General features: G+C 37.7%; 1 protein-coding gene across 2 annotated transcripts; it reads left to right on the top strand.

Annotated features, from left to right (window-relative positions):
* The first annotated feature begins 2,125 nt into the window (after positions 1 to 2,125).
* LOC139131426 (Na(+)/citrate cotransporter-like) lies at positions 2,126 to 21,335 on the top strand. Of its 2 annotated transcripts, none has more exons than XM_070697461.1 (13): positions 2,126 to 2,403; positions 2,738 to 3,003; positions 9,623 to 9,767; positions 10,175 to 10,272; positions 10,421 to 10,645; positions 11,073 to 11,192; positions 15,320 to 15,451; positions 15,870 to 15,974; positions 16,292 to 16,377; positions 17,561 to 17,670; positions 18,017 to 18,178; positions 19,136 to 19,273; positions 19,995 to 21,335. In XM_070697461.1, exons 1-13 carry the CDS (start codon positions 2,290 to 2,292, stop codon positions 20,130 to 20,132), a joined length of 1,839 nt encoding a protein of 612 aa, XP_070553562.1. In that variant the 5' UTR covers positions 2,126 to 2,289; the 3' UTR covers positions 20,133 to 21,335. The 2 variants fall into 2 exon arrangements, with proteins under 2 accessions (XP_070553562.1, XP_070553563.1); XM_070697462.1 differs by having other exon boundaries at positions 2,302 to 2,486.
* The last annotated feature ends 6,136 nt before the right edge of the window (positions 21,336 to 27,471 follow it).

Raw genomic sequence — 27,471 nt, 5'->3', positions numbered from 1 at the left:
GTCACCTTAGACATTATAATAACGATAGGCAGAGGTCATGGCCTGCCTGTATGACCTGTTACACCAGCGCGGCCTCTCAGTTCGTAAGGAAATCGGATCGTTAATTTTGACACCTACCGAAACGCATTTATTTAAAAATTTGCAAAGACCCATTTCGATAGAGCTTAGGGGAGAACCATTTGATTTGTTTTGTTTTGTGTGTGTGTTTTTTTTTGGGGGGGGGGGTATGGAGAAAGTGGGTATGCGAGCATTTTTTTCCTGTCAGAGTGACAGCATTTTTTTTTTCCTACTGTCAGACCTGCATCAATTTTTTTCATACGGAGTAGCAGTGCAAATTTTTTTTTTTATCGGTCATAAAGTTTGTAATGCGTTGTGTACTAGGGAGCTGTCATTATTTACGGCCTGAAACTCCGAAATTTCAAGTGACCCCCTCCTCGCCAACCCTGATGAATTTGAGTAACCTCCCTCTCTAACTCTGAAATTTTGACTGTTCCCTCCCACTTAGTAAAGATATAAAATACCAATACATGTAATTGTCAAATTTACAAAATACAGCAACAGTAAAGACCTTTCAAATCCTGATGTACCCTGCTAGACTATCAGCAGTTATCTCATGATGGTTCAAAAAGGTGAACCCATCAAAATGAAATTCAAAGTCACAATAAAATAAAGATATAAAAGCTCACGCTATAACCAGTATCTAACCATATAGTATATTGTTTAATTTTGATGGGTATTATGACAGGGTATTCACTAGGACATCTGACCGGGCAGAATTTTAAAGTAAAGGGGGAGTATACGCGAGAGGCTTAGGGGGAAAGTGTTACAGGGGCTTTCCCCTATCTTGCATAGAAATTTTTGAGATATTGATGTGTGCAATGGTGCAGTCTGGTGCAATCTGAGAGGTTTTTTAATTTGTTTTAATAAGTGAAACTGTTAGAACACCCCAAGGGGAGAGCACGAGAGAGGGGTTCCCCCTGTCGTATTGGAAATTTTGAGAAATTGATGTGTTCAATGGTGCAATCTGAGAGGAGTTTCAGTTTATTTTGCACTCGGTAAAACTGTTTGAAAATGACATTGAACACTATTATTTTTTTTTACATTTTTTGCATAATCAGTGTTTGAGTCACAATATACAACAACCAAACAATGACAATTTGAATACATTTTGTGAAAAACATTTCTGTTTGCCTTAGAACTGAAGCGGGCAAATGAATATACAGGAACGGAAAATCTGTCCCCTTCTTGTGTCATTTCTCAAGCTGCCAGCTTCTAATGAAAAGCCTGAATATGGTATGTTTAAGGGTCACCATATTTTGCTGCAAGAAATTTTATTTTCGAATTTCACCGAAATGTTGATTCACTATACACGGTAGTCCATGAGAGAACTATAAACTTTTTTTTCCATTATAAAACGAACAATATATGTGCATTTACAGACGTTTGATAATTGATATACACTCTGCCACCTGTCCCACATGTTCTTGTCTCTTGTCTTACATCAGTTTTAACTGTTCAAATGTTTAATATGGGATGCACTGCATCTTCTTTGCTTGTGAAGTTTGTGGATAACGTGTATGTATTTAAAAGAATTGGTGTATTTCACAGGTTATTTCCTACTCAGGAAATATCACATGCACAATCGAAGGTTAGGCTACAAAATCAGCTTCTGTTTAGAGTGACCCTCCCCAAGATGGGTTTATAAAAAGTGACCCCAGGCCCACCCCCTGTACTTACTGAAGGCTCCCCTATTGAGGTGTGAAAAGGTCTTGATAATCGATACCAATGAAATTTATGTATCAGCACTGTCAAAACCGTCTGGCTACCTTTGACATTCCATGCATATAAAACATTGCCAAACCCTGATAAATGGTAAATAATGTGTTTTGATAGTCATCCAAGAAGCTGTCGCAAGGATTGGCTTGTATCGTTGACACAGGTAAAGGACACACTGTCTTGCTGTCTTGGACTTCTGCATATTAGTCGCACCAATACTTTACCGCCTCTTTGGTCAACATACAGTTGACAATTCACTTACCTTGCCAATCTGTGTCAAACAATTTACATTTGACGTATTGACAGGGGCTAGCATGCAAAGTTCGAATGCACTGTAGTTTGATTCTCTTAAAGTCATTGATCACGCTGTCTATAAACCTTATCTCTTATTACGAGTAGCTGGGGTTAACCATACAAGGATACCTGTCGTGATAAAGCGGGTACAATAACAATTCCGGACGTGTTTTCACCACACTTCAGTTGACTGCGTCATCGTCTACGGCGTGGGTCAACATGACGAGCTGCAAGGACGCCTTGAGATATATGTACTTCAAGCGAAATATTTTAATTCTTCTCTTGACGCCTTTGCTGATGTCTCCGTTGCTGATTATTCACTACGAATCACAGGTATTGACAAGATTTGAACCCTGACCTTTAATTGAAGTCTTTGCGAAGCCTAGGACAGCGAAACAGCATACTTTCCCGTGAAAGTAGGTCCATTCACACCTTTAATTTTAAGAACGGCAATGGTTACGGGTTACGATTACCAGATAAGCGACGTCTACACCAAAGTCATTATAATGATATGGGGGCATTGGTTATAATTTAGTTTCAATATCGTACAGATTTGGATGTAATCTATGCGAAAGATTGATATTGATTGAATAATTGAATATACTTGAATTCTAATAGTGGTTCTATGTCAGGTTTATATTCATGAATGTTTTTCTACAAATTAAAGGCTGCAAGATGTGCCTTCGTCCTAGCGATATTGGCTGTCCTATGGACCACACACGCTATTCCGTTGCCTGTGACGGGACTGATACCGCTGCTCATGTATCCCTTGTTAGGAATTTTAACTATGGCGGACGTGTGTGGATTTTACATGGTCGAGTTCATTGTTCTCTTCATTGCCATAATGCTTATAGCTTCGGCTGTACAGCGTTACGGACTCCACCGACGGATTGCCCTGCGGGCATTGCTTCTGGCTGGATCTGATCCAAAAAGGTAAGCTTCGTAACAATTATTTTTAGGAATACAAAACTTGGCTTTCCATTTTCCCAAATAAAGGCTGAAGTGAAACATAAAATAAACACTCATAACACTGGCTGATATTCCCATGACACATGTGTGTGTATATTTGCTTTAAGTATAAAGTAATAATATCTGGTACTTAAGTTTCACGAATCTAGCAATCTTCAGATTTCCTTTGGATTATTCTGTCATGTGTACGGTTGGGACGTACCATTATAGATTAATTTTAGGTGGTGCTGAAACTCGACGAATAATATATTGTCTAAAGCGTGGATTTGTCAGCATTGATTATGTATAACTTTTCTGATCGACAAAGGTTACATACATGAGAATTTGATTAAAGACTAACACACTGTGCAAGCAGCGAGGTATGGCGGTCAGCATTCCTGAAGACTGTCCCTACTTTCTTAAAACCCACCGACCCCCCCCCCCCCCCTCCTGTAAATAACGTTCATTCAGTCTCTGAAAAATGACAATGTGCAAACTGTGGTCCGATTACAATGCGGCTTAATTTGGATATTAATCTAAACCTGCATCGTGCATGTAACCTTTGTCGCTCAGAAAAGTTATACATAATCAATGCTGACAAATCCACGCTGAGTTACAAACTGATCTACTTTTTACACATAAAGTTTACTGATATATTGTATAATGTTTGATCATATCGTTGCGAGTATCAGCAAACATGCGTTCATAGTTGATTTTGGAGATAGGTAACTCTAAACATATTATTAGTCTTGTGCCGAAACCCTGATTTTTGGTCGAACCCAAAAATTTCGGCCCCACAATGGTTCTTGGTGGTTTCTGTATCTTCAAAGCCTACTGAATCAGGATCTGCATGATGCCACCCTGGCACCCTTGGGCATTTTAATATATTCAAGATGGCCGCCAAGATGGCCGCCAAAATATGTAAATGGTAATATCTCAGCTCTATGAAATGTTATCAAAATGATTTTGGTGTCATTTGCCAGGTAAACAGGGCCGAGGAATTCATTTCTTTCATTTCCCAACATGTGCAACCCTTAATTTGCATAAAAATCCAAGATGGTTGCCAAAATGACCCCCCAAAACATGTAAATTGCCATATCTCAGCTCTATGGAAAGCTGTTGGAGTGGTCTCCTTTGCCAGGTAAATGGGGCTAAGGAACTCAATCTTTCATTACCTGACATGTACTACCCTTAATTTGCATAAATATCCAAGATGGCTGCCAAAACGACCTCCAAAAACAGGTATAAGTATCATATCTCAGCTCAATGAGAAGCTGTTGGAGTCATTTTGGTCTCCTTTGCCAGGTATATATTGGGTCAAGCAATTCATATTTTTCATTGGCTGACATGTACAACCCTTAATTTGCATAAAAAAATTGCATAAAAATCCAAATACCTGTTTCAGTGTGTAAGGATCATATCTCAATACACTATGCCACTGATTTTGGTGTCTTTCAGCATGTTTTACGGGTAAAAAAATTGGCATCGTTTGTTATATTTGCTATAAAATCAACCATGAAAATCTGAAATGGATTCTTACAATCCAAGATTGCTGCTAAGTTGGTTTCCACAATAAACATCAAGGTATATCTCAGCTGAGATTGCATACTAGAGACTAATACATTAAGGGTTTAAGGCTGAAGGATAAGTTTCTTTCGTTAAATTAAATGTGAAATATTTCATTTAAAGCCAAAATGACCACCCAATATCAACTATGGCCTCACAAATGGATGCCACAAAAACATTGAGTCGTATCTTAGCCAACCAAGCATTCTTGAGACCTATTTTGTTGTGTTTGGTAAGGTTTTATTGGTCGCAGGGTTTTCATTGCTTGTTTTCTGAACTGGAAAAATCTTACTTCTAATGGAGGGATTTTAACCCGCATTGCTGCTATAATGGTTTCCTAAAACATTACACCGTATTTTAATTTATCAAGCATCTTTGACACAAGGTTTTATGTGTTTTGGTCTGTTTGAGAGGTCATGGAATTCAAATTTCCATTCACATGATTTGTCGAACCAACCATTTAAATTAAATTATAATGAACTGTATCTTTCCATACAACATGAATGGTCATTTTATCATTTGCCAATCAACCACAATAAATGAGCTTCAGTTATTCGAGGCGAATTTGCCGAGAATGCATTTGCACTTGCATAAAGTGACTTGTTTGGTCATCTTTGAGCCAACCTGAGTCATCTGTCTTGTTTATCTTTGCACCAACTTAGTCACTCAGATCATTTTCAGGAGGATCTTTAATATTGTTGCCCTTTAAATATATGACCACAAGTGGGTGTAGCAGAGGCCTTCTATGAATACCTTTATCATTGCAGGCATGGTTTTCTGATTTGGCAATGAAGATACTTGTCTCTTGCCACTTTTGACAAGAAGGTTTCATGTCATCCGTCAGACGTTGTATCTTAAGCTGAAAACAAGTCTCTAGTTTCTGCTATAGTGTCATTCATAGGCAGCAGGAATACCAACTTCTTGCGTTTCACACAATTCAGAGCACTTTGAGCAGTTTAATTGCATTACACACACCAATGTTAGATTTAGTGAGGTGTGAGTTGCATTTTTACCAATCAAGCATTCTTAAGAGATATTTTGATGACTATGGTCATGTTTTCTTAATTACAGAATTGGAATCTCTAGTGATCTGACCTGAAAATACTGTCAAGAACATTACAAAAAGAGGAAGTTTATCTGATAATGCTAATAATGGTGTCAAAAAATACTATATCGTGTCTCTATTTACAGAGTAGCTTGCGACACCAAAATTTGTGTCAATGGATACATTTGAACGGTCAATTGCATATAAACTGTACAATCAACATATGTATCAAAAGTGAAGTCAAAACATCATCGATGCCCTAAAAAGAGTTGCAAAACAGACATTTAGCCTTAAATGATCATCTTTGAGATTGATTCTAATCTTTGGCCGTATTTTAGGTATTGAAGGAACACACTTTTCCCATTACATGAACTGTTTACGTACCATTTATCAGTTGGTGGCAGTTTTATAATACTTATCTGTAACAATGTACAAAAATACTCATTTACAAGTTTTCGACCAGAACTGTAAGTTTCGGTCAGATTCTTGCACAACATCATCTTCATTGCTTTTGTTATTAGCAGGGTCATTTATATTGGTAGTTGCTTGTTATATTATACTAGCAGAAAATACAAATGTCACAGCCAGTTGAGTTAAAGAGCGCCTGTAACTTCCTGTGGAATATGGAGGGTCACCTGTACATCCATTAGGAATGAATTTATGCACTTCTGAAAGAGCTGGTTAGCCTTGACTAAAACTTAAAGTGCAAAGTGATTTGACTGATTCATCTTTCAGCCAACCAAAGTCACAGAAATCCGTTTGAGACCTTGGATCTTTGTTCACTATACCGTTCCTTATTTATATGTATAAAGTTAAGTGAAGTAAAGTAAGCCTTTATTGAAGTCGTATCCCAATTGGGATCTTGATCATAAAGTACAATAAAGGTTTTGCAAAATCAACAACAGAAGAGTATTAAAAAAGAGATATATATGGGTAAATCTATATATGCGGATATTACATGTTCATTAATAATTTACTTTTTTCATTTTTTCTTGTCGAAGTTATATATGTGTGTGCAAGTTGTTATGCTCGTTATTTTTAGGAGCAGTTTTAGTGTGTTGTGGCTCCAATGGCGAGCATGTAGGCCACTGCACCATAACAAGACACAGCATGGGCACCTAGCAGTTGTGGCTCTTTGTCTGCATACATTTTGGTTGTTGGTATGTTTCTTATCAAAATCCAATAAAAGCTTGTACAAGTCACCAAAACAGTACACGTTAGTCTACATTTCATCTATCGGAGAAGTGATGTTATAGGAAAATCATCAGCACTGTTATATACTTTGGTTTCATTCGGAGACACAAGGAAAAATGCACATGCTCATCAGTATAGACCTTTTTATGTCAGGTAGTTGATTTGAACGAGTGATGAAGATTGCTTTCGGAGCAGCAAGGTGTATATATGTTTAATTATAAAAACAACAACAATTCAATTAAACATTGGGTAATTGTACTGCAATTAAACTGTTCAAAGTGGTTTGGATGAGTATCAAGCGAAAAAACATTGGTATTCTTGATGCCCTACGGATGACCGTATCGCAGAAACTGTAAAATTGTTAGCAGCATTGATGGTTGCAAAGCTAAGGGTACACCTTCAGGGGGATAGCATGAAATCAAAAGTAGCAAAAGACAAGAATCTTTATTGTTAAAAAAGAATAATATAATTCATGTGAATAGATGGTTTGACAATTTATATGAGTGGAAATGTGAATTCCATGACCTCTCAAACGGACCAAAACACATACAACCTTGTGTCGAAGATGCTGTATAAATTAAGATATGGTGTAATGTTTTAGGAAACCATTATAGCGGCAATGCGGATAAAAATCCCTCCATTAGAAGTAAGATTTTTCCGGCTCAGGAAACAAGCAATGAAAACCCTGTGACCAATAAAACCTGACCAAACACAACAAAATAGGTCTCAAGAATGCTTGGTTGGCTAAGATACGACTCATTGATGTTTTTTGGCATCCATTTGTGAGGCCATAGTTGATATTGGGTGGTCTTTTTGGCTTTAAATGATGTACCTCGATATATGTTGAGGAAACCAGCTTAGTATCCATTTTGAATTGTTCAGTATCCATTTCAGATTATCATGGTTAATTTTATAGCAAATATAACATAACATACCAATGTTTTGACTCGTAAAACATGCTGAAAGACACCAAAATCAGTGGCATAGTGTATTGAGATATGATCCTTACACACTGAAACAGGTATTAGGATTTTTATGCAATTTTTTTTATGCAAATTAAGGGTCGTACATGTCAGCCAATGAAAAATATGAATTGCTTGACCCAATATATACCTGGCAAAGGAGACCAAAATGACTCCAACAGCTTTTCATTGAGCTGAGATGTGATACTTATACCTGTTTTTGGAGGTCGTTTTGGCAGCCATCTTGGATATTTATGCAAATTAAGGGTAGTACATGTCAGGCAATGAAAGATATGAGTTCCTTAGCCCCATTTACCTGGCAAAGGAGACCACAATGACTCCAACAGCTTTCCATAGAGCTGAGATATGGCAATTTACATGTTTTTTTTTTGGGGGGGGGGTCATTTTGGCAACCATCTTGGATTTTTATGCAAATTAAGGGTTGCACATGTTGGGCAAAGAAAGAAATGAATTCCTCGGCCCTGTTTACCTGGCAAATGACACCAAAATCATTTTGATAACATTTCATAGAGCTGAGATATTACCATTTACATATTTTGGCGGCCATCTTGGCGGCCATCTTGAATATATTAAAATGCCCAAGGGTGCCAGGGTGGCATCATGCAGATCCTGATTCAGTAGGCTTTGAAGATACAGAAACCACCAAGAACCATTGTGGGGCCGAAATTTTTGGGTTTTGTGCTTCGGCACCAAACATATTATTTGTTATCTTAAAAACACGTACCACTCATTGCTTGTTGATTTATTGTCTTTTTTTTAAAGCGAGCGAAAAGTCATCAAGATAAGTATACCTCTTGAACCACAAGCTATACACTGAACAGTTGTGATGTCCTTAAGGTAGTATGCGCCTCGAAAGTGAAAGACTTAAACGTTTGCTCAAATTTTCCTCGAGGAATATTTTAACAATTCCGTACCACAATCAAGACTAAAATTGGGGGTCAGCGTGAAAAATGTGGTACTAGAGAGACAAATTAGCCAAGATTTACGATATTTGAAATTCAAAATGGCCACCATCCCTGTGGTAACTCTATGGAGAAAAATATTTGTTTTTTTATTTTCGTAAACTAAGACGGTAAAAAGTTTTCTTACACCGAGGGCTTCAAAATTAGCCCCCCCCCCCACAATTGGTACGTCAGAAAAGGATTAGAAAAGTGAGAGAGTCCAAATATTTGTCCCCGAGGCGCGTTCTACCTGAAAACAGAAGACGTATGTCCTTCTCATAGATGTATCTTCAATGAAAAATGCGATTATGGAACAGCCATATTACAGAGTGTGACATCTGAAGCATGATAAGAAAAACTCAAAGAAAGGCTTTCACTAATCTTATGGATGAGTCATTATGGCGGTAGTTTCCGTTTTTGATCGATAGATTGAGGATTAACCTCTGATGTCTATGAAGGTCTTGCATGACGAGATTAATTCGAAATAACATGCATACACATATCTTTCAACGATTGCCAACTTTCTTTCTGCCGAATTGAGTCGTCTATTCGCGTGTCTGCCTGTCTCCCTCGATGTCTTCCAATAGTTATCGACCCCGTTCAATAAACCTTTAAAACAAAAAATAACTCAACCCCGTAAATCATTATAATCAACTTATTGCAACCGTTCATCCATTTACAATCCTTGATCACTACGTTCTGTTGCGTGTCGTGTGTGTCCGTTTGTTTCGTCGACGATGATTGGACAGAATTTCGACAGGAATGAATCCACAAGGTACCAGGAAAGCAACGCATGCGTAAATGTTCATTGCAGTTTCATTAAATAAGGGCTGACTTCTTTGCGTTTATGTTTATCCTAAAAAACTTTAATTTAGGCTATTGCTGGCTTTGATGGTTGTAACTGGATTCCTGTCAATGTGGATTTTTAACCTTGCCCTGGTATCGATGATGGTGCCCATAGTCGTGGCTCTTGTGGACCAGATGTCAACTCCATGTACTGACATGTCAGGGGATGAAAAGGTACTGGTTAAATATTGAAAAGGGAATATTTTTATATATGTATTTCAGGTACCTCTACTCTTAATTATTTTCCATCAAGGTTAATGGCTATTGTGTGTACGTGACATTGCCCTATAGTGAAGGTGTAGCACAACATAGTGGCTTCATTTCAAGATGAGATTTGAACTCTATGAATACTTGTAAAGATCGTACTTTTTCACAAAGTGGAGCATTTTCTTGGAAAGAAATAAAGTGATTTATTTCAATATATATATATTCGTGAAACTGGTTTGTGATACCTTGTGTGCTATATTATATGAATATATAAAGAAGCATGAAACAGAAAGTTATAAACTGCTCAGAGTCTGTGCCTAATCTGCCAATGATATTGCTCACAAAAGTGTGATGCACGTTTTTTAATACCAAAGGTGTCCGATGAAGAGAAGGCGCACAATGGAACAGAATTCTCGCTTGAAGCTGTGACTGTGGAATCAAATTACCACGAAGACAAAAGAGAAGTAGCGAGGTAATGTTTTTTCATTTGCATAGTCTGCTCTTTTAGGCTATGGCATTGGAATTCAACATATTCGAGTATTTTATGAGGAAGCCGTCAAATTTCCATTTGGCCTCAGTGAAGGAACATGTGAAGACCGTGAACGCCCTTCTCATTTTAGAGACATCGCAGAGGTTGACGACATACTCAACAACAGCACCGAGATTCTCAATAACACGGGAAAGGCGGACGACATGGAAAAGGAAGGCGAAGAAAGCCAAAAGAATCTCCGTCGAGACCTCACTACATGTTTCAACATTGGGCTAGTCTATTCCGCCATTATAGGGGGAGCTGCGTCGCTGGTAGGCAATATCATACAGGTTATAATGAACGCTAATCTACAGATGTGAGTATGACTACTTTGAGAATGGTGTTGCTTCAGATAGTTTTAAACACAAATAACATTCACTTCCACTCGATATAACATGACAAGTTGAACAAGATCGAAAAAATGAAATTCGTCCTCTGGAAACATTAAGTACTGCATTTTTCAATGCAAATACACCTGCGATCCTTTCACCAGCTTGAACCATTTGGCAAGTATTTGACAAATAGACAGCTAGTCTCTCTTCTCAGGGATCCAGTTCTTTGGAGGTATTTCAAATTGAAACTTATAATCAATGTATCACTTTGACACAGAGAGGAAAGTTTTAGATAAAAATAGTTACCAGTACGTATGAAAGACTAATAAGGGACTTCGCTTTGTAAATTTGTTAGAAATGCACATTTAGAGCCTTACCAAAACATGCGAGTCTGTTGCATTTCCTTTGCAGTTACTATAACTCGGAAGCAAAGATAAGTTTTGGAAATTGGATGCTATTTTCCACACCTATACAGCTAGTTTCGTTGTTACTGGGATGGACGTGGCTTGCACTATTCTATCTTGATCTGAAGTAGGTATTTTTACTCAATAAAAAAATTAAATAAATAAATAAATAAATAAATAAATATAAATATTATTGTTTTGGGAGTTCCTATGTAAGAAAAATTAGATTCCTCTCATACAATCAAGAAAAGCAACAACATCAACAACCACCATCACAAACACCAACATCACCAGTACTAACACAAATAATAATAATAATAATAACAAGGCAGTATTGCTGAAGGCAATGAGTACTTGGGCCGTGATAGAGTAATTTTGAGGATAATATATACTACTATTCAAATATGGTCTTGAATTTCCTCCTGTCAATTAGGCATTTGATTAACTGGTTATTAAACGAAGCAATGGCATGACAACGGCAAAATATGTCTAGCAACTTTTGTGGAGTTTGAGGCAGGGGTTCTTTATTTATAGCGGGAATTGCTTAAACTCCTTAAATATTCAAATTACAGCAAATTTCTTTTGTTCTCGATGGTAGATGTCTAATATTTAGATGGGCATATTTAGATTTCTAGTTATCCCTATATACCAAAAATCGGACATCCAGCTCTATTGGCTTGCTCAGAATTAGATATGCGCATAATTAATGAGGTACAATATGTGGTGTCATAAGGTGTCCCATCATACCATTTATGAAGGGTGTAGCACTTGTGGTTACTGAGTTGTGGACAAATATATATATTTGAGGTCAAAGGTCATTGAGGTCACGTCACATTTTGTCATAATAATTGTATTGCTAAGTTATTCCTATATACCAAAAATCAGACCTCTAGCTCTATTGGCTCGCTCAAAATAAGATATGCACATAATTAATGAGGTACAATATATGGTGTCATAAGGTGTCCTTTCATACCAAATATGAAGGGTGTAGCACTTGTGGTTACTGAGTTGTGGACAAATATGTATATTTGAGGTCAAAGGTCATTGAGGTCACGTGAAGTTTTGTCAAACAAATTATATCGTTAACTTATCCCTATATACCAGAAATCAGACCTCTTGCTCTATTGGCTCGCTCATAATTAGATATGCACGTAATTAATGGCTACAATATGTGGCGTCATAAGGTGTCCCATCATACCAAATATGAAAGGTTTAGCACTTGTGGTTACTGAGTTATGGACAATAATGTATATTTGAGGTCAAAGGTCACCAAGGTCACATGATATTTTGTCAAAATGTCTGAGATATCTGCGTGAACCGATGGACTCACTGATGGACTCACGGACGGATATGAGCCAATCTATAAGCCCCCTGGACTTTATCCGTGGGGACAAAAAAACTGTGTCACTGCATCCTTTAGGCAATATGAATACGATGAGAAACTAAATTTTATTTTTCTTGGCATCATACATGCGAGTCTATGGAGAACTGCCTTATACATGGGAGTCTATGGCATATGGAGGTGTAAACTAAAAAGTCCTCTAACACGGCCAAATTTGAAAGCATTGTGAAACAAATCAACGTGCATCTGTATGGGGTTGGGTACTAGGCGTGAACGGACGGACGGACGCACGGACATGACCAAACCTATAAGTCCCTGGGACTTCGTCCGTGTGATTAAAAACAACGCAACAGTTATTACAGCTACACCGGCGGTAGGTTCATATCCAGAGCCCCGTACGGTCTGCCGCCGTCGCTTGAAAACAATCTCATGCACCCGGCCATATGGGCAGCTGGCCGGATGCATGACTTCCCGGAGAAGGCGAGCTGTCACGTTCAAGCTCAGGATTATTTGTCGATCAAATTTCAGTAAATTTACCTTACCTAGATGAAATTTTGTCTATAGGCTGAAATTTCGCCGAAGTTTGACAAAATTACATCGATTTTTCAGGTTCATATGCGACACTTTTGAGTTTTGAGTGCAGACAGAAATAAGTTTTGAGGCAACATGGCTGCGACCCCATGTTGACCCCTAGCCCTGCGTACGATGCTATGTGCTACAGCTAAACACACAGCATCGTACGCAGGGCCAGCGAGAGAGTTGCCGACATCGACGGTTATTTACGAGAAGTGAATAAAAGACTGTCATTTTTGGAAGCGATCGAGTAGCTGAGGTAGGCTGGGATACGACTTGGGCCCAAGAACGCTGAATTTCGGCAGTAATTTGGCTTTTTACGTCAAGTCCCAAAATGGATTTGAAGTCACCGACTCAACGTACGGGTCTTTGCAGGGCTGTGGTGAGCGGGGCGGTTAGCTGTAGCGGAACACACAGCATCGTACGCAGGGCTAGTTGACCCCAAGTGAAAATGTGTTCGCGATCAAATCTTCCTATATTTTTTTCAGAATTTTCAACAAAATCATTGCTTCTTACATCTTTTGTACAATATAAAATACTAAAATAAAACTGCGATGTGCCATGTCTCCAGATTTCTAAAATATCGTTCGTTGACCGTTCGACGCAAACTTGTGACGCAGTTGAAATTCAATACTGACCGCCAAATAATCTTAATGAGACGAGATCAGTCTAGACATCCTCCAAATTATCCAACCATTCGCATTGGAGTTCAGCTCGCTTAGAGTATCATAACATTTTTCGGCCTTCTTTTAGATGGACCCTAATATCTCCCATTTAGGAAATAAATACACAAGCTACCTCGACAAAACTTCGTGCACCATCCAAGACCAAACGCATTACAAATCTGTCTTGACGTCATCATCTCCTTACATGGTAATCGGCATACCGTATTTTTTAGCAAAGGGGACACAGAATACGTCGGAGTATTCAGTTTCAAAACGTATTACATTGTGTGATGTTGTCAAAAAAAAGTCATGTTACTGCAGTGGTATAAATTACAAAACACAAAAGTTCAAATCAATTTATTTTGGACTGGCTTTACCCAACATTTCATATTGTTTCTTATGCCAGATTTGACCACGTGCTTACTGGCGACCCCTTTTCATGCAAAGTTTGTGTCAAATGATGTGTTCCCCTGGAAAAACAAACGTACGATTTCTAAATGAAGGAGGCGAAATTTGCCCTCAAGACTCGAAACCACCCCTTATGGGGTGTACCTAGCTATTTTTAACGAGCTTCTCGAATCTGCAGCTCTATTTCGAAATGATGGTCTGGTTTTCTCAGCTCAAGGATAAGTGTTCTCCATCGCTGTGGGCATTACTATTCTCAACCGGGGGTACAGTTTCCAGTCGCAATGTTTTTCATTGTGTCCGGGATATAAAACCTTTCCTTTTCAAACTTTCTCTTTGATTAACACTAATCCACATCTTGTCAGTGATTAAACATGTTTCAAGTTTAAATGTTAAATTCTGGTCTCGAGCCCTCCTGTTCGACCAAACCGAAATTACCCCTCCCACTTTGGCTCGTCCAGTGGGTGTAGCAAGGGTCGTGCATCGCCTAGGAAACGGAGGGTGCATTAATTGTTGCATTTCGATGCACATTTTGATTATATTCAGAAGATTTTGTGGCAAAAACTCAGATAGAGAAGCATTAATATTCAATCTCACTTATTCAAGGCTGGCTGAGAGCAGCACTTCCATTCAGTTAACATCATTACGCCATTTATTATGCCAAGAAAGATGAAGCCAAGACATTTTGCCCTCCCTGGTCTCAGCCAGAAATGGTTATACCTTACAGAGTTTTTTCCCACGGAATGAAAACAAATGTACTTGGGCTGAGGCCCAAGTACAATAATAATAATAATAATAATCCCTTAACCTCCGTTATTATTACGCAAATCAATTGTGTTGTAGTAGCGTTTCCTGACTTTCGTTTTATTTTTATCGGTTAATCGACCAAATACATGTACATCTCGTCTTTGAACTACCTATAGAGAAGCAGTGTTACTTTTTTGGCCAGTGATGCTATTATACTGCAAAAAAGCTCTTAATCGCAAGCAGTATAATTTCTGTAAAAGAGCCAACAGTATTTGCCTATGACAAAATTCTGATACAATCTTCATTTTACTTATTTCTCCAGCCTCCAGAAGCTAAAAAATACCAAAAAAGTAGCGTTTTGACATTAATAACCATTCCATTCAACCACACTCGCGTGGCGTGGTACTACAGTAGGTATCTACGACACATTTCACAGTTGGTCTCGACAAACTTCGAAACGGTAACAATTTGAGTTCGACTTTCCAATCCATAACATATGCATGATTTCAATTGGAATGGCAGGATGTGTATACTAAACTGCTTTCGAAAACGCAAATTTAAATCCGGTTGCGGTTGCAAAGGAAAAGAAAACCATGAAGAGGACAGTATTGTGAGAATCCTCAGGAAAGAATATTCAGATATGGGACCAATGACGTACGTATGGGTTTAATTTCTTCTACTTAGACAGGCAGTCAGTGCCATGATGATATACTAGTGATAATAATGACGACGTTGACTACAACAACGACAACGATGATCATGTTGATAATAATGATATCTATATACAACGACGATGACGATGATAATAATGATGATACGATGATCATGATAATACTGACGACGCCGATATTTACATACCACAACGACATCGACAACAACAACAAAAACAACAACGACGACGATGACGACGACGATAAAATGATGATGATGATGATGATGATGCTTATATGTATATACGACGACAACAACAACGACAACGATGTTGCCGATGATGATGATGCCGATGATGATGCTGATGATAATGATGATGATGATGATGATGATGATGATGATGATGGTTTCTCTATTCTAGGTGGGCAGAAAACACAATTACCATGGTGTTCGTTTTCTTAATTCTTGTCTGGTTTTTAGAAGAACCGAACTTCATGCCCGGCTGGAATGATTTGTTCCCACCAGGGTGAGTACAAATTTTAAAGCCGAACCGCCTTCTCTTTTCAAGACGGATTATGAAATGAGGAAAAATCACGTGAACTTACAGGTAAAGAGAATTGTGATGATTCAAAAAAGCCCAGAACGTTAATTTGCATATATTCTTCCTCATTAAAGTGATACTCATAGGTCGCTGATGATCAGTAGGAATAGCATTTTTAAGTAACATTGGAACCTGGTCAGGCATTTGTTACCTAAAACTAGGGTCGCTCTAACACCCCTCGATACAGTAGAGTAACCTTACCACAGCACATGATACGTTTTTGATACGTTTGGTTTGTGAAGGTACGTGGAATCAAGCACAATCACTGCGGGAGTCGCTTTGATATGTTTTATCCTGCCAAGCAAGAGGCCGAAGATCAATATTCTAGGTGAGAGGCTCTCCCTTTATATTTGTCCATCTAATTACCGTTGGCATCTTAAAGCCTAAGTAATGCTAACTTTTGGTGATAATTTCACCATTTTATTCTAATGTGTATCATAATTTCTTTGTTCTTTTCCCCTAAAGAATGTTTATATACACAGTATCCAGCTTGTAAACTGCATTGTTATTGTTGAAAAGTGACTTCTGGTCCGGACTACAATTCAAATGTTAACAATAAAAATGCATTAAACACATTTGACTGTTAAGTTGACAAGCTAAATAGTGAGTGTTTCAACATTCTTTGGGGAGTAGAATAAGAAGTTGCAGTTGATGTATAAAATAAAAATAATGAAAAAAAATCATCGAAAGTTAGCATTACTGAGGTTTTAAGTAGATAAACATGAAAATAACTGAACAACTGTTGTCATCAAAGCACGATGTTTCATAAATGTGTTGAACTCACCCTGTGGACATTTATTTTGGCCTTTCAAAGACAGTAGGGATCGTCACTTGGGCATGTCTGAGTATAGAGTTTCCTTGCCCATCCTGCAGTGTTGATCGCAAAAGTTCATATTACCCAATGCGATGCTGGTTAAATTGAACAAAGATGCATGTTCGTAGCTCACTATGTATGACCCGATAGATTATTAGAAATAGCTTCATTTTCGACGAAAATAAACGGCAAAGTCACAGTGAAGAGACAATACAAATGGACTTATATCCTGCACTTTTTTCGGTTACAAACTCACTTAACATGTATTGTCGCTCGTACAACATTCTCATGAACAATAAGAAGGATATCTTCACTATCGCATAGGTAAAAACGTGCCAAAATACCGTCACCGAGTAGAAACGACAAGTCCTTGGGCTTACAACAATTGTTTTCGTTAACAGTTAGTCAGCTCGCCCACAACTGGCAACCAATAAATGCAAACACACACACTCTCTCAGCTTGGTACTCTTAAATAACTGTTGAAGCAAGTACTTTGTGGCTCATGAAAAAACTTATTCACTGCGGCAAAATTCAAATTTTCAACCAATTGTGTTAATTTTTTAATGAATTGAAAAACATGTACTTGATACAACGTAAAACCAAGTATGATATCCTCTTGAAGCCGAACTGCCGAATGAGATTAAGATTCTTACTATGTATGCTTCCGATTACCGTCCATGTAATATTTGCTTTATAGACGAAAAGCCATACACGGGCTTGTTGGAATGGAAATCCGCTGAAGCAACGGTTCCCTGGGGTCTATTCGTCTTTGCTGGCGGACTTCTATCTTCACTTGAAGCCACTAAGGTGCGATTCGGATAATCAAGTCATGGTTTACAATTTTTTATGTCGGAATTGGTATGATGATGGACCAAATCATCATGTATCAAGATTTCATCAGTTATGAATTAGTTTTTAGTCTATTTAAACCATTCAAGCTACACAGAGACCTCTTTCTATCAACGGTATAGTGTGTGCTGAAAAGTTAAAGCTGCCGTAAAGTTTGCCAACATAGAAAATAAGATAGTGATCAAGCTATTTGCAGAGTTTTATGTCGCAGTGACTTTTGCTGTACAAGAGCGAGAGTGGTGGAGGTAGAGGTGGGCTCTTACATTCAAATTTTCAGGAACGTGTCTGTTAAATTTATCTTAAGGTAACTGGACTTGCAGACATCATTGGAGATCAGTTTGAGTTCATGGCTTCTCTTCCCTACTGGCTGGTTTTGCTTGTTGTGACTGCCTTGGGTATAGTGTTGACGGAATTCATGAGCGCCTCGATCATCATGGCTGTAACCATACCAGTGCTTGCGAGGATAGTAAGACAAAATATATACAATAACCTTTTTTCTTCCAGAAGATGCATCATTCGACTGATGAACCTTTGGAACAGATATTCGAACTCTCAAACCTTTTCAATCCGTTCTGATCTACCCCTTTCGGAGGCTCATTTTAAAGCTCTTTGAGAAAGAAAATCTCCAACGACTTATTTTTTCAAAAATCTAAAATAGTATTTTCCAAAAGAGTTAACACAGAGATGGCGGCCATTTCGATTTTCAAATATCAATACATGTCAGTAATTTGTTTCTCTTGTACCACACTTTGAACAGTTAGCCCTGATTTTTTTCTTGATTTGGTAAAAGAATAATTGAAAGTTTCATTTAGGAAGAATTGAGCAAAAGGTAAGTCTTTCACTGTCTTGGTGCTTACTACATTAGAGCACTGCAAGCCTCGAAACAGAAGGACTTCATTTTTTACTCAAACTTTAATTTCCTCAAGAAAACTGGTCCATTCCGTACTAAATCAAAAATAAAATTCATGAGACATCTTGCAAACCTTGGTAACACAAAAAAACACATCACCTCCTGTTTACCTACTTTTTTTACTAAAAATTTCCGCCATCAAAGTGTGCGACAGATTGAAAAAATAAGACAGTAAGAACTTTGTTTCAATTAAAAACAAAATGGTAGACCAGAAAAGTATTGCAAAAACTGTCGGAATATTTGTATCTGTGGCACATTTTACCTTAAGTGTTTTGAGACAACTATTTTATCCTTAGAAAATATCTGTTTAGTGAAAACCATATCAGATATCTCCTTGCTTCATTATAAGATTTGAAACTTAAATTAGCGATATTATGTTGCTTAGTCATTCAAGCATGAGGAATTTTAAATATTTACACTGGCATTCAACGTGAAACTTAGAGTTAATTGCTTTCCTGTTAGTTCTGTATATTAAACAATAGTGTAACAAATGATAATCTTCTACCAACATAGGCATTGGAACAAGATATTAATCCGCATTACTTCATGTTATCATTAACACTGTCGCTCAACCTAGCTTTCTGCTTGCCGGCTGGTTCAATTGTCAATGCTGTGGTAATATCAAATGGATCTGTCACAACCTTTCAAATGGTAGGTATTTCATTCAATATTTAAGCACGAATCCCTGTGCACTGAGAACAGCACATACATATACCCCTTTCGCCTCTCATTTCAAATGTTATTTCCGTCTCCTCAAAAAAGTCCATGAAGCGATCAATCGTAGTGCAAACCCAGGTGTCACCTTTACCCCAGGAATCACTTTAAGGTAGAATGAGCCTCGGGGAAAGATACTCGGACTCTCAAATTTTTTACGATAGTTTTCTGATCTACCATTTGCGTAGGTTCATTTTTAGCTCTTGAGTAAATAAAGTATTCACCTACTTGTTTCTGTGAATATCGAAAATTTACTTTCCGCTTAAATTAAGACAGGGATGGCGACAATTTTGAATTTCAAATATCATTATTTTTTAGGTAGTTTGATTCTTTGGTAGCAAAGTTTGCGCGATGACTCTGATTTTTATCCTCGCTTTCGAAAGAAAATGGTTGAAAGTTTAGTCGAGGAGAGTTCGAGATAAGTCTTTCGCCCTTGACACGCAGACTACCTTACTGTTTGCCTTATTCTACCGGCGAATTAGTGGACAACTACTTTACTACAAAGTAAACAGGTCTGGTGAACCATTATTTACAGCTGTAAATAAACCTGGCGATTAAAAATAATTCATTGCACACAGCAGACGTGGCACTATGTAATTGACCGATTATTCCCGAATATGAATATTGCAAATGAAATTTGTTTCTCCTATTAATTTAGATAAAAACAGGAGTTGTGATGAACTTACTATGCTTAGTGGTGTTAAACATTGGTGTGAACACATATGGATGGTGGCTTCTGAACTTTGATGATGTACCTGCCTGGGCCTTCTCTGCAAATTTCACGTCAGTGGGCTAGGTTGCCTCGTGTTACCAAAGCCGACAGCCACGGGGGAACAATAGAAAGTGCGAAATACTATTTTCACAGAGATGTGACGATAAACAAAATTATCAGCAATGCTCGTGTTACAGACGATTTTTGAAGTCGATAATTTGCAAGATCGACCTTGAGAGATCGATAAACTCATTTTATCTCAGGAAGAAATGAACCCTGATAACCTTTTGGGTACGCCCCTCTGTATCGCAGACAGGGTTAGTGTCTTGGCCTTTACCCGTGTACCCTGTTACATCAGCTTCTTACCAAGATATATGTCAGTATGATAATTTAAATGACAATGTGCATCGCTTTCTCAAAAGTTGATATTATTTACACTCACCTTTAATGTTATCTTTATACAGTTCGAAAATGGTAATCAAGTTTTTTTAAATAAAACAACCCTAATGATTTTAAAAGATTTAACATGTTCAAACTTGTTTGTTACGTCCGTTTTGACAACAGGCTCAGAGAAACAAACCGACCATAAGAAAACATCAAAATGGGCTATAGGTCCGGTTAACCAATGACTTTACGACAGACGGTCAAAAAAGTGATAAGGTGTCCTAAAGTACGATAGGGCGTTGACAGGTATTTAACAGCGTTATCTTAAACATAATATACGTTCTGTATCGATGGCACGTCGGGGTGCTCTCACTGAAGCTTGAGGGGGCTAGACATTCCAACCGTTCCATACCGTATTGGGTCATATTGGTTAAGTTCTCTGTGAGGTAGCTTTAAAAGCAATCTTAAAGCCGGAAACACTGAAGTACAATAGTGCACATACTGCACCAATGGTAGACAAGTGAGTTTGCTCCGACGCGAAATAAACTTATAGATGCGTGAAGTGAGACACGAAGCAAGACAAGAAAGTGCGCCGATGGTGTAAACTTCAACTAAGATTACCATACTCAACAGTATGTCCTTTAGAATAAGAGAAAGCATTTACCTGACAGGTATTAAAGCATATTTGTCCTGACAAGGAGCTACTATTACTAACGCAATGAAAGTACGAATCTGCACATTTTTTTGTTCTTCTTTTGAGTTTTTTTCATGAGTATACGCGAGTGTGCGCCGACAGTATTGGCAAAAACCAGGCTTGTAATATGAAGATGATATCAAAACGACTGTCTGTGATAAAAAGTTAGAAATGTAACATATTAAAATGTTGTAGAAACCTTCACCGAATATTGTATTCTATATGATTCATCCTTAAGGAACGAGCAAAGCCATGATAGCTTGAAGTGCTTACAAATACCTTAATAGTGTGTGAATACTGAATAGTGTAACAGCCTCTCAGATAAATGGTTCAAATTACCACATGTTCTTTCTGTAAACTGTGAAGATATACTGTACATTAAGGCCACTGGCCTGTAGTACTGAATAAAATATCTTCACATCACATCACATCACATCACATCCCATCACATCACATCACATCACATTATATCACATCACATCACATCACATCACATCACGTGCACGTTGTACAGGTAAAACAGGCATGCCAAAATTGTCACAGTTCCTCGAAGACAGGTTTTTCATTACAATTACAACTACAAACCATCGCCAAGTCAAAGTACGGTATATAGTAAATGTTGAACAGTTAAAGTGCTATGCATCGAATACAACCACAAATGTGACACAACAAGCGTGCACTTTGATGAGGCTCAGCAGTGGTCTAAACTTGCAAAGGAGATACAGAATCGATGCCGACGTATGGCGAATCTAATACAGTAAATCAGCAATAGTGCCAATTCCTGTAATTAAAATTAATTATAGGTTCTCGAGGGTCTATGAACTAACCTAACGTATCACAGTGCTGCCTAAGTATTGAGATTTAAAGCACAATTTGGCCGAATACATGCAGCGTATATCAGATCACTTTTAGCTGCAAATTATAATACATTTTTGTGCCGGTATACCTTAACTTCCCATAGGGCGGCAACTTAAGACATGTATTATGTTTACCTTTACCATAGACCTTAAACAAGACTGAAGCCTCCAGTGCTCATGTTAGCTTCAGTTAATACCCCTTGTTTTCATGTAGGTGCGGATCTTCACCCTATTAGAAAAGCAATAGTGATTTTTAGTGGCTCGATCAAATTCGGTAAATTCATTTCCCTAGATAAGATAATTTTATCTCAAAGTTTATCAGGTATAGAGCTTGTTGTTTAGTTCGTTTTGTTAAATAATAGACCGTCGCTTTTGGGGTCCGTGGCTCAAAGAAGTGCATTTTACTCTTTGCTCGACTTTGCTGTGACACAGATGACTACAAATAAGCATGTCTTATACGACACACAATGTCATCTTAATGGAACATCGACGTGCAATGAAATCATTTAAAGAAAAGAATTTTCGCTATTCATATAGATTATGAAACTGATGAGAAGGGTAATGAATAACTGAGTAGCAAAAGAAAAACCTCTTTGTTCAAGAAACAGATGAGATTGAAAGCTCTGTGCGTTAGTTTCACTTTATAGTGTATCTTGCTCCTATGCTACTGAATTATTGTGAAAGTGAACTTTTATCACACCATATAATTTCCCTCCAGCTTGCTTGCCATCGCGTGCACTATGTGTGTCGCTATGTTCAAGATACATTAATTTTGTACTTGCTCACAAAATTTCATATCCGTTCTCTTGGAGTTCCACAGTGTGATCCTTTATTGATCCCTATGAACGTCTCGTTTGCAAAGCTTGTCTCTTACGTTGACTTGACTTGACCCTTTGGCCTACAGGACTGTTCGTACCGATAAAGCAAGTGCAGGTACGACGAACTGCGGCTTGTTAAGCCTGATACTCTTTCAGTTGGCTAAATTTACGTGGAAGGTTGTAGGTCAAATATTACGAGCTGCAAGGGTGTCCTGAGATACTTGTACTGCAAGCAAGCAAGCAAGCGGCCCGGCCGACCGGCGCGCGGATCTTGATTCTGACTACAATTCAACGGTAATTGTTATAATTTGTACACAGAGAGTTTTGACTTCTATATTTGAAAAGGACCTTCTATTTTTTGCCGGTTGACCAACTCTCGACATAACAATAGCGCTGATCGTAAATTACGTCATTTATCTTTCATTTATCTGCAAAAATAAGTATTTGTCTGCATTTTCCAGAGATACGACGAAAATGAAACCTGTTACAATGCAAACCTCTGATTTTCATGGATTGAACACAATACAATACAGAACTTTTAAAAATTGAAAACATCAAACTTGGACTATTCCAAATAATCCAAAATCAGACTGATGATAAATATACATAAAATGACGAATTAAATAGCCGTACTGTTTATTATTTAAAAACCTTATTAAATTAAGTAATGAATAACTCTTCTCTTTTGATACTACCTGTTCTTACTATACAGTCATCTAGATTGATGAAGAAGACGTGGATCGAGAAAGGATGGCATAAGAAGAGAGAATGAAGTGAATATCGTGAAAATCAGGACCTTTCTTCATGCATTTCCCCTAAGTTTCCAAGCCCCCACTCCTCACTCTAACCAACCCTTTTAGAACGTAACCTTTGACCGCGTAACCTTTGACCTCATTTCAATATGTACACAAGCACCTTAAATGTCTTCACTTTGACTATACCACTTGTAAAATGTTGCCATGCTGTGTACTTGAGATGCTGTTGAGTGCTTCATACGAAAACCTGCAGCTGAGAACGATGGGTAAAAAGGACATCATTTGTTTCGAGAAAGGTGATAAGCTGTTTGCAAACAAGGAGTTCAAGAACCTTCGATAAAGTTGGGAGCAGTGAAATGGAGCGATAACTAGAGATGTCTTATGAATAATAAGTGACCATAGGTAAGAACCGCTGCAAATTGAAACAGGGTATTATTGTCTACTTATATTGACAACACAGGCAATTATTATACAAAAAACACGATAGGAACTAATTTGGGAGCATAGGATCTTTTAATTATTCAAATCTATAAAGTGTTTATGTTAGGTTCCGTATAGCTGTAAGTTGCAAAATTAAAAATTACCTATAAAACAAGTGAATTGCGAAAAAACGAAAGTAGATGACCTTAAATTTGCGGATTGAACTGACATTACAACAATATCATATTCTCCTAAATAAGTTCAAATCGTGCTCATATTACTTTAACCTTCAGAGAAAGGAAACAATACGCAGGATTGCTGGAGTTGAAATCGGCAGCGGCGATGGTTCCCTGGGGTATGCTTATCCACGCCGGAGGACTTCTGTCGACACTTGAAGCCACCAAGGTGATAAAAAGACAACTCATACAGTGATCGGCACTGTATCGTATGAGTGCAGAACGGAAGAAGGTCATATTTAGGCCAGTGAAGGCAATCGTTTATTCTGTACTTCTCGAATTATGACACAAGGTTTACCCTTTTTTCGAGCGAACAATCGTGAAGCAAGAAGGTCCTATGGAATTCTATTCGATCTGTTGAATACCTCAAAATTTCCATGTTCTATGAAGAATCTATGACCGTACGGAAAAGTCGGCAATCTTGCTAACTGGAACTGCAATGAAATTACTGACTGTGGAGTAATAGATTTAAATAAGCATTTAAGTGCTAGGGTTTCTCATGAATTTGGTTATTCTGGGGACAAGGGACCAACATGTTCTGTACAAACAAATCACTCAACTGTGCATGTAAATGACGTTGAAATTCTTTCCAAGGTATCTGGAGACTGGCAGATTTGATTGGGAACCAGTTTGAGTTCGTGTCATCTCTTCAATACTGTTTAATACTGCTTGAGGTCTTTTAGCTGCTTCATCGCTCACAGAATTCATGAGTGTCAATCTGATCATGGCCGTTACTATACCAAGGCTTACAAGAACGGTAAGTGTGAAAAGGTGTCTTCAGAAAATGGTTAAAAAATCTATCCCTATAACATGTAAGGTTTAAGGCGTTACCTAAGGATTCAAATTGCTAAGCAACGGATGATACGGGTAATTTCCAAAATCAATCAAAATACAAAGTTTTCATGGTTTTAGCATAACAAAGGTTTACAGAACCCTGCGATTCCAAAGATGCAGATTGTCGCGCGATTGGTCAGTGACGTCACACATATACAAATTTTCATAGCTCTACTTTAAAACGTTTCAGCTTCTACAAATTTGCACCAAATTTTCCAAAATTTCAGAATGTAACACATGAGATACCTGTTTAGAGCCCCTAGCATGGATTAAATTATCTGTTCAAGTACAAACGATTTTTGAACAGCAAAATATCTACTCTGTCATTTTGTGAAATTTTGAAGGGTCTAATGGCGATATTTCACAAACGGTCCGGAATTTTTAGAAACGCATGCTTACCAAATCCTACCAAACGTCAGCTAAGTTGGTTTACAATTGAGAGAGTTGAAAGATTTTGAGCATTTTCAAAGTACCAGGAGTCGAAAATCCATGAAAAAAACGGAACGGTAAGATTTTGCACGTGCAAAAGTGCGCGTTTGGAACGTTGCCAGCGATGGCAACCAACGCGCGCTTTGAATTATTCGGTATCGCCTTAATGTAAAAAGTTGGATATTTAATGTGGATGTAAATTACTGATATTTATTGTAGAACTACACAGATGTCGCATAAGATGTTCAATGACTGAACTTTATCATGCAATACGCCACTTTCTAAAAATGTTAAAGTGAAACATGTTTCTGATGGGTATTTGTTGACTTGGTCATTATCGAAAAATCAACATCCATAAAGGAGAACGTCAGTGCGACAAATTCATATGTTTACGTATATATCTAAACACATTTTAATATTGTAGGTAGTGGAAGAAGAAATTCATCCGTACTTCTGTCTGTTATCATTAACCCTGTCGCTCAACCTGACTTTCTGGTTGCCGTCTAGCTCATTCATAAGCGCTCTATTATAATTTAATGAAACTGTCGTGGTATTTCAACTTGATGGTTAAAAATTCAATTTAAAGAATATATGACCAAACGAATGGCGATTTCTCATTTCTACGTCACAAGAGGGCGCACGTAAAGGCATCAGGCAGAGGTTTAAGTGTTATTTTCCTGTCCTTAAAACTGGAATAAGTACGAAGTGCATAAAACTTGTCTGACCGTAAATGGCACTTTATAATCTGACATCCGTGAATTCCACTAGGGCATTCGGGTGAAAAAAAATCAACAGGAAATGAAAAAGTAACGGTACAAATGATGCAGTTCTGTACAACGAGAGTTGCATCGCAACATCAATGAATTCCGAATTTCAGATATAAGATCCAGTGTCATAAGATTTGAAAATTAATACCACTTGTTTCATTGTTCACTTTGGGTACAGACTTGGGTTGTGATGAACATAGTATGCCTCGTGGTATTAAACGTGGTTTTGAACACGTGTGGAATGTGGGTTTTGTACTAAGAGATGTTACAACTTGGACCTATTCTGCAAATATTTGGTCAGTTGACTAGGTTGATTTGTCTAACAGAAGGTCAAGCCACGCGAGGAAACAAACATGAAATAATGTTGCATGTACCCAAACATGGAGACATGACAAATTCAGGGCAATTCCAAACGCAAAATGTTTAAAAAAATTCGATACAATTATAATTCAAAGAAGTCGTCTACTACATTTATTGAATAAACTTGTTCATGATTAAGTAAGTAAAACGAAACCAAGTATATGTTGCATATTGAAAGACTAGACAGAGCGTAAAAGACACTCTCAATTATTAATCGCTCTTGGGTAATATTTCAATGTAAATTGTTACGTGTCGTCTCAATTTCACGTAAAAACCTTGTATATTGTTTATGAAAGATTCACATGTGGATTTCTGTCGCGAAACAATGTGTTTTGATACCATCATCCACTCCACCCCTCTCAGGTTATTCCAAACCATTTTCATTTTCCAAAACGGAATTTCGTCCACAAAACTCCCCCATGTTATCCGGGGGTGGTAAATATCACCGAGGACAGCTTGCAGTAACTTACTGTAGGTAAATGCTTAACCGTAAGTGTACACCATGATGTTGACCGTTAGATTGAGATAAAGTAGATCCAGGGTTGCAATGGACGTGTTGAGTAACGGGAGAGGAGACCGTTTTTTATTGGCAATATTAAATATGAAAGGAAGAATAATTATATTAGTTCCCCAAAGTCTTCATTTCTCTTAGATTGACATCCGTCTGCCCCTGTTTATATGAGGTAGTCATCTTATTCAGATATATCTTGCCTAAATAAAATGATATTATTGTGTTTCAGACGTATATTCCTTGGACTGTGTCATACCAACTTTTTCTTTGCGTGAGATAATTGGAGTCAAAATAAGAATTGACTGAGTTTCCTTTTTTTATTATATATGTATATTTTAATAAAAAGACAAACAAAATA

Source organism: Ptychodera flava, chromosome 4, assembly GCF_041260155.1.
Source record: "Ptychodera flava strain L36383 chromosome 4, AS_Pfla_20210202, whole genome shotgun sequence".
Classification (NCBI taxonomy): Eukaryota; Metazoa; Hemichordata; class Enteropneusta; family Ptychoderidae; genus Ptychodera; species Ptychodera flava.
The sequence above is the reverse complement of the archived record's forward strand: the minus strand, read 5'-3'. Positions and strand labels throughout refer to the sequence as shown.

What these genes read in the sequence shown, in the direction of transcription:
- LOC139131426 (XM_070697461.1), top strand. Translation starts at nt 2,290, where the DNA reads ATGACGAGCTGCAAGGACGCCTTGAGATATATGTACTTCAAGCGAAAT. An exon ending in GCTGGATCTGATCCAAAAAG is followed by an intron (nt 3,004 to 9,622) that starts GTAAGCTTCGTA and finishes ACTTTAATTTAG; the next exon opens with GCTATTGCTGGCTTTGATGG. An exon ending in ATGAACGCTAATCTACAGAT is followed by an intron (nt 10,646 to 11,072) that starts GTGAGTATGACT and finishes TTTCCTTTGCAG; the next exon opens with TTACTATAACTCGGAAGCAA.